This window comes from Epithele typhae (genome assembly GCF_022376455.1).
Source record: "Epithele typhae strain CBS 203.58 chromosome Unknown BXZ73scaffold_18, whole genome shotgun sequence".
Lineage (NCBI taxonomy): Eukaryota > Fungi > Basidiomycota > Agaricomycetes > Polyporales > Epitheliaceae > Epithele > Epithele typhae.
The window spans coordinates 318,988-327,498 of record NW_025954209.1 but is presented as its reverse complement, the minus strand read 5'-3'; the positions used below and the strand labels follow the sequence as shown (position 1 = coordinate 327,498).

At 57.1% G+C, this 8,511-nt stretch overlaps 1 protein-coding gene across 1 annotated transcript; it reads right to left on the bottom strand.

Annotated features, from left to right (window-relative positions):
* Window positions 1–6,440: 6,440 nt before the first annotated feature.
* On the bottom strand, window positions 6,441–8,511 carry BXZ73DRAFT_100574 (PLP-dependent transferase; the record flags this gene model as incomplete). Its single annotated transcript, XM_048014617.1, has 4 exons — window positions 6,441–6,806; window positions 6,870–7,121; window positions 7,500–8,283; window positions 8,345–8,511. 4 exons carry the CDS (start codon window positions 8,509–8,511, stop codon window positions 6,441–6,443), a joined length of 1,569 nt encoding a protein of 522 aa, XP_047878807.1.

Below are 8,511 nucleotides of genomic sequence, written 5' to 3'. Positions count from 1 at the left end.
GTGAGAGAAAACTTCTGCGAGTGTGTCGGGAGAGAGGTCCGAGCGGGTTGCTTCAGAGGCGCTATAGACATGGTAGAAAGTGGATCCGAGACGACGATAGTTATCCGCTTGGGCAGAAGCCCATATCCGCACGTCAAGGTCGGGGAGACTTGTGAGCCACACGCGCTCAGAGGCGGGTATGCTGCTGGAGAAGTCTAGAAAAGGAATGTCTTCCGTCGTCGAAACCATCGGATTACTGGTAGTGGGATAGAAGTTGTAGCCGCCAGAGAGAGTGAGTGCTTGAGGAGAGATGATGATGTCGGATCAGCGCAAGAGGTGGGCGCCACTGAGAAGCGAACATCTTGGCGTCTGGCGCTCAGAGTCGAGGCACGTGTGCTTGAAGGCAACAAAGAGCATCGCAGTGTCAGAGCACCAGCATCTTCCGAATCCTAGTCAATGGTCGTAGTCAGAATGTGGACGGCAACATATGTTGTGTATTCGTGGCCCGTGGGTTTCAATATTCACGATCGGAGACGTGATCGTCGAGTAAACGTGGCAAAGCCGACTGAACAGCGCGCGCTGCCAGTACATCGGCAATCTCGCCTGTGCCTCGCAATTCCCATCCACGTGGTGCAATTTTTCGGCCGCAGAACATCACAGAAGGCACTCTCATGAGCTTCCAGACCATTCTCGGCTCGCCTTCAGCAGAGACACCCCCTCACACGACCAAGGACGACACAAGACCCTGCACACCACAGTTCAAACGTTCACCTCCAACAGCAGATATCGCATTTGTCCGCCACAATACTGCTCTACAGCTACAACCACAACACACACAACCCCAGGTTTTTGGGTTATTTGATTTTTGGTGCTCCCGAATTTCACGGCTAAGGGAGACGCACTGCTGTTAGCTTCGTCCCGCTACTATGGTGCGTTCATGAATGCTCACAAACCGATACCAACTACTGCCAGGATCTATCCGCAGCGCATCGCGCCTAGAAGACATTGGGTCAGCGATAGGACCGCGCTCGACGAGCCACGTACGCACCTGCAAGACAAGACCTCCTACGCGGGGAAGGGGGAAGAGAACGGGGTGATTGAACTGTTGGACCGCAGTGGGGAGCGGCGTGGATTTATACTCCTGCTGTTCGCTCATCATCACGCGATGCGCGGATGTGCTGCGGTACCCGTGCGAGTGCCCGCGGGTCAGTTGACTTGCTGCAGCACTCAAGTTGAGAGCCGGAGGGTGCTTCGTGTCAAGTCTTCATTGATCGGCGGATGACCACAGTGCCCTAGTCCAAAGGTTACACAGATCTGGCGCACATCGCTGCCATTCAGCAGTGACAGCAGCATGTACAACCCCTGAGTCTGTCGGCGTTCATTCAACCTGCTGGACGGTCCCAGCCCGGGGTGGAACTCCGGACACCTTACAGCAATGGCACGGAGGGGGTCACCGAAAAGCACGCGGTGGGACACCGGGCGGTCATGTGTGTGTGCTGCAAGAATAGTGAAAACATCTATTCATACTCGTGGAACGGACAATTGGGCACGTGTAGAGCGACAATCAAATTCCGGACTAGTATCAATGACCGCGATTTTATGCTGGCCAATTTTACAAAGAATAACAGTACTCGCTACGTGTAATCTTAGTGCTGCGATAACCAAAGCTCTCCCTTGGCGTACACTCGTAAACCTCCTTCACGAACGTCGGGATCTCCGCATCATCCACATCGGTGTGGGTCGTGTTCGCACGGCCACCCACGGTGATGAAGAAACTTGCACCCGTCGCCATCTTCGATCCGTGGTATTCGAGTACGAGCGGTGAGTGTACCGCTCCAGCGCGTCCGCTCCCTACCCGTACTCTTCGTCGTTGTCGTCCACATCCATCGTCTGGATCGGAGCGCGCATGATTCTCAGCCGTAGCGCCCTCAACACTGCCTCTGGATGCGTGCGGGGACCGGAGCATCGCTTGCTTGCTCCCGCGGACGCAACGCGCGACCCTCGCAGCCCTCCAGCATCGACGGGATATTCCGCGTAGTCGGCCATTCGGTGCGCCACTGACATCGACTGCGTATGCCAATGGGGCCGTCTGGAGTTGCGAAGCGAGACTCCGGGGGATGAGGAAGAGTCGTTCGTGTATGACGTCCGCTCCACTGGCGGAGTGTAGACGTCGCTTCCGCGTCGATGGCGCGGGAAGGTTAGGTGTCGGTCGAGGGCTCCACTGCTAATCAGGAGTGTCAGCATGGGAAACGAAGCGACGTCTGATACACGGACGTACATTTGGGAACCACGAAAGTGAGTAGTTTGTCTGTCAGAGGGTAAAGCGGGTGACCCTCCGATAAGGGATTGATGTCCACAGGTGGACACATGGCGAGTGGCGAAGGGCGAAGGAGATAGTGGGTGAGTGCCGGTTGGAGGCGATGATGGGAGGAGTGATGAGAGTCCCCAGACATAGGACCTACATATTTATACCTGTACGATACGGTCTGGGTTCAAGTGGCCAGGTTGCTTCACTTTGTCGGACCAAGCGTGAGCCACTCACCAGCCCAGTGATGCATCCGACGTGAGGCAACGCTATTCTCCCGCTTCGAGCAGAATACATAGAATCTCCAGCGGGAAAGAGAATGTGTGAGCGCTGACCTTTGCAACAACCAAATACGCTAACAAAATGACTCACAGAAGGCTGTCACGAACGCGTGGTCCGCCCAAGGTTCGTCAGGCCAAAACTGCGACATGAATCAACAGCGACTTCCTAAACTTAAGAATTTCCCAGGCAGTAAGCCCTGTGCGCATAAGGTACACCGGGAACTGTTATAAATGCAAGAATTACTTCCACCCATGTGGTCAATTCGCGATCTGTCGTGCGCTTCAGTACTGTTTCAGCGAGGCGTCAGTATGCCAGCGAAAAACACTCACCTCGAAGTAAGTCTAGAGAGTTGAGCGCTGCAGTAACTCGACCCCCACGCTGAGGTCATGAAAATGTGCCATTGGATGAATCGTCGAGAGCGTGATGAAGCTGCTCATGTGCAAGTTGTGTACAAGAGCGAGTGCTCTGCGGGAAAAGTTGCGGAGTCCAACGCGCCGATCCGGGGTCCTGGTCCGTGCGCGCGACGGGCGTCTGAGCGCCACCCGCCTACCCGCCGGGCTTCTCGGGTGCCGAACTTTGCAACGTTCGAGGGCCATCTCCGCATACGTTCGGACTCCAGCACTGAAGAACGTGTGCTCGCACACGCCCTCTCGCGCGCGGGCCACCATAGCCTGCACTGACGTCTGAGAGGCACAGCATCGAATTACCATACTAGGTCCTCTGGTGAGCCACAGGCCGACCCTAGTCCCTTCCTTAGTACTAGCCGCTTCCTGTGGTCGCAATTTTAAAGTGGAACTGGAAGGTTCGGTCGTATTTCTGCACAATGCTGGCTCAATTTGCTCTGACCACGGGGCGATATCATCTTCAGCCGCAACAGCACCTCCAAACTTTACTGCATCCCGGGCCGTTGATTTCCTCCGACGCTGTTTTGAGTGAATATACTATCACCTGCACCACTCTCTTTCGCGTTCCTGTCACGAAAGAAGGGCCCTTCCTCAGCGTGGACCTATAGTGGATGTTGGAGGAAATCGCGCGCCGAGACATCACACAGTCACGCAACTCGGACACTGTATGCGAGCGTGCAGGAATATGATTTGCGGAACAGGCCCTCGCCAAGATGCGAACATGTATATTGGGGAAACAATGGTAAAATTCCCTATTGATGGCGTCTTTTTTAGGGGAGCACTGTCTAAAATGTGTTACATACAGTCGATGCGAATTAGACTGTTCCCCTAACAGGTCTGATGGAGGGTATCAGGGATAGGAGGGTGGCGGGGGCCGCCACTATCGCCTTGTGATCATAGGTGTTAGGTTCCAGTGCTCCAGGATCATACTAGAATAATGGGGAGGCCATTTCAGCATGTGTGCTTGAATATGGGAACGAATTGAATAGACTCACAGTCATCAAGAGCAAGATTGGTAGGGCCGAAAATGCGGAGGCGTTTGTAGCGACAACCGACGCCCTTTAGACTCAAGGCTCATTGGTAGCCATACCGAGAACTGAGCCTGTAGCCGCTCGAGGTACCCACCGCCGTAGGACTGTGGGCGCACGGTGCACACCAAGCGTATCCTACCCGTGGTATGACGAGTTGCCGATGTATTGGATTGCATGGAGTGTACGTATGCAGGGAAAGTAGAGGCATAACCCGAGTATCCTGGGGACGCAGAGGCGTAGTAGTTGTGGAACAGCCAGCGCGCTGTGATAAGCGGGCTGAGATATATCAGGAGAATCTGTCTTTTGTAGCAGATCAGCGATCGGAAAATTGAATGGAGGCATGTCGCTGAGAGGCGAGGGCGTACCAAAGGACGAGCGGGACGATCAGGCGCACATACCTGAGGCTCCCGCACCCGCGGCGACGCCGGGCTTGATCCATCGCGGATAGCCATTCCTTCTGCCATTTCGTACGCTTGAATTCGCCTAGCGAATTAGGATAGTCTTCCCGCGCGCGCAATGCCGGTTGCGGGCTCGCTACGCGAGAGCCTAGACGAGCGATCCGTACAGTCTGCCCGCCGTTGAGACCACCCGCTATTAATGAATGATTGCGAACAGGGCGTCAGCATGAGATAATCGAAACAAAATCTGAGATGCAGACGCACGTCGGGGACTAATGTTGATGAGTATTTTCTGTCAGAGGACAAGGCGGGCGAGAGGAGGGACTGATGTCGTCGGGTGAACTCATGGTCAGTGGGCGAGAAGCGCGAGGATGTTGGTGAACAGTGAATGAGTGAAGGCGATTTGAGAAGGAGCTGTGAGATACCTGAGGCATGGATGCTGCGTATTTATACCTGCACAGACCCTGCCAGTACGGTCCATGTGCGGGTCACTTTCCGCGGTGATGTGTTCGACGTACTACACAACACAATATCAATTTACACGCTCGGGACGAGCCCGAGCAAAGACCTTGCATAGACCCGTCACTGGCTCGTTGCTGCCGGTCCCTGCGGCAGAAACCATGGCATCTGGAAAGAAGACCCGATGTCCTAAGCGGACTCCGTTGTTACCATGAGGCCTTGGCGTGGATGAGGGGCTCGAACCCTGAAACAAAATTGGTGACTCGGTCATTCGGAAAGTGAGCTATGTGCTTCCAAGTTGATTATCCAGATAGTACGCTTATGTGATGCAGAAGATTTTCGGTTTATAAAAGGTTAAGAAATGAGCATCAGACGTGTTGCAAGGCTCCCTAGAATATATGAGAGTAGTTCTTTGGACAGAGCACATATATCATCCTACCCACAATAGCTCATCTACGCTGTTAGTCACCGATATATTTGCATACGAAGGTAAAGCATAGTCTTCGTGCTCGGTATTGTTTATCCTGTGTAAAATCTCGGTCTTCTGCTGCGCAAGTCGTCTTTTTGATCGTTTTACTGTGTGAAGTCCTAACTGAAAGAAATCGACAGTGAGTGTGCGCAGCACTGCACGCCGTGTACCAACAAGCTCGTGTACTGGATCGTTATTTAAGGCCATTGGCGTGTGCATCTTTGTTATTCTTGGTTTCTGGAGCCTTGCGACGAGTTCCAAGCAAGTTGTGTGAGTGAGAAGAAGAGGCCGACGCGCGGGGAGCCCGGAGCGCCCAGAAATCCGGCGCCTCTAATTTCACGTTTTCTGCGTTCGATTCGAGCCCAGTCTCGGACGGAGATCATGGATGGTAGTTTCCATACCCGTAAAGCCGCTTCTGTGGACCATATTGCTGCTCGATTGTAATCATGAAGCGATACTGGTGCCAGAATCTTCCAATTCTGGGTCTGAGCGCACCCTGAGACAATCTCTTTTTGTTTTTTTGGTGGAGCGCATGAGACTATGTGGTATTTGCCGTAAATGAACCAGCGGCCATGGCCTATTCTCATCCGACCCAAGCAATAGTAATATTACCTCCAGCGTGACGGCAAAGATCAGCAACCGTGCAATCGGCGGGATGCTGATATACATGGAAGGACGTGTCCTCTCGACATGGCGAGCTACTAGTACCCCACGCAAGCGGACTTTCGGGAGGAGGCTTGGAAGCCACAGGGGCTTGGAAAAGGCCCCGGTGAGAAAGAGAGCCCTGGGTCATGGTCAGATGGCATGCTAGTGTGTCGGCGCGGATCGCCCAGCGGATCGCCCGAGGACGTTGTGGCGTCACTGCCCTCCAGGTGGTAGAACCCGCTGTGGCGTGATGTCGTCTTTCCTCGGGCGTGAAGGGAACGGCATAGTGCGAAACTACATGTATGAGCCGACCCGGACGCTAGCTAGAAGCACAGATGACCCGTAGAATAGATTTTGTGCCGACTCCGGACATAAATAGCGAGATGTGAGAAAGAGCGTGGTACGTACAATCAGTCCCAGGCAGCGACAGTGCAACGAAACGATCAGAGAATCCTCAACGAGCGCGGCTCACCGGGCAGAACCGTGGGCCTCTCCAGCTTCCCCACACACCGCGCCCCCGTCCGCGATCCACTCCGCCCACATGTGCGCCCGCCGGTCCTCGCGCGCCACCGCGCGCGCGAACTCGAGCACGCGCCAGACGTCGCGCCAGTCGCTCGCGAGCCCGAGGCTGAGGCGCACGACGCCGAGCTCGCGGCCCATGTGCGCCTCGAACGCGGCGTACGTCGCGTTCTCGGGCAGGGACGCCATCATGTCGCGGAGGCCCAGGAGCGCCGCGGCGCCGCCGGGGTTGCACATGCACCCGGTGCGGAGGGCGAGCCCGGAGGCGGTCGCAGCGTGCTCGATGAACGAGTTCGGGAGCATCTCGCCTGAAGGCTGGGGAGAAGCGGGAGCGTGAGTGGGTGCTCTTGGGCCGCCGATTCATTTCAAACGGCTTACGGCGAGGAAGAGAACGGCGACCGTGGAGCCCGTGTCAGCTTGCTCTCCGACCGATTTGACGACCTTGCCTGGTTTGCGTGAGAGCACGCGTACGACGGGCGTTTCCGAGACGTCGTGCCGGATGGACTCCAGTGAGTCGATGAGGTAGTGTGTGAGAGACGAGAGACGAATCGGGAGGAAGGGGAGGTAGGCCGAGAGGAAACGCAGGCCATCGGTCACCGCGGCAAAGCCAAGATAGTTGATTGTTCCGTCCTGCGGGTAAAACATGTAGTCAGCATGTGGTCGTGCTCCATAAGCCAAAGCGGCCACTAGCCGCTAGCGAATAGATGGATTAGACCGTCGTCCGCAGAACCTGCACCAGACGACTGGAGACTAGAACCTCCAGATTTCAACCAGGACACGCGCCCTGGGCAGAAAACATAACACACACCCTCGGCCTCCGAACCGGCTCAAACGCGGCCCACCACGCGTAACCACATCAAGCTAGCGTTGTGGCGCGGAGTCGCGCAGGCGCACTGCGTCCGCAAATCGCGCTAGCAGCCACACAATCCCCAACGGCCACGACCCTGCACTGAACCTTGCAATCGACCGCCTCTCACGTTCAGGGCACATCACAGCGCACAGACTCACCTCGAACCGCTCGTGCATCTCCGCCGCCATCGTCACGACCGTCCCTGGGGCCTGCACGACGTCCACAGTGCCGCCCGCGAACCACGGCCGCTCGAGGCGCTCGAGGAAGTCCGTGCGCGCGACGAGCGCGCCGACCCCGGTCGGGAAGCCGAACATCTTGTAGAAGCTCACCGCGAGCGCGTCGACGGGGTGCTCCGCCAGCGAAAGCGCGAGGTCGGCGCGAGCGCCGCGGCGTCGAGGAGCGTGGCGTAGCCCGCGCGCGCGCGGTGGCGAGCAGCGAGAGGGGCAGCTTCGAGTTTGAGATGTTCGACTGCGCGGTGAGCGCGAAGAGCGAGCGTGGGGCGTCCGGGCCAGGGGGGGCGGTGGTGGCGGAGGATGGCCTGCGCGCAGGAGGGAGGCGGCAAAGTCAGCGTTCGGGTAGGTGCCGGCGACGCGCGGCGACGCAACCTTGTCTCGATGGACCAGGAACGAGGCGCGTGGAGGGCAGAGATGGGGAAGGCTCACCTCCGCTTCGGCGGCGTCGCATCCGCCGACGTCCGTCGCGGGCACGTAGCAGACGTCCGCGCCGCGCGCAGACGCGAAGCGGCGGAGGCCGTGCACGCTGTTGTGCGCATCGGCACAGAGGACGTACGCGCTGCCGCGCCCGAAGGGGAAGGCTTCACCGACGAGCTTGAGAGCGCCGCTTGCGTTGGCAGTAAAGACGACGGTGTAGCCGGGAGGGGCGTGAAAGAAGTCGAGCACAGCCTGACGTGCCTCGGCGGCACATGCCGCCGACAAACGGGACCTAAGAAGGCGATGATCAGAGCGAGAAAGCAAGACGCGCGGGCCAAGGCTGGAAAACTTACGGGTTGCTGACGGAGTGAGTGTTTCCGAGGATGTTGCGCTGCAGAAATCCGGCGTGCACCCTGACGAGCGAGTCGGGGTACAGTGACCCGCCCATGTAATCGACGTACGATTCACCAGCGCGGTCGAGACGCGCTAGTCCGTGCGTCGGAGCGCGTCGACGATCCAT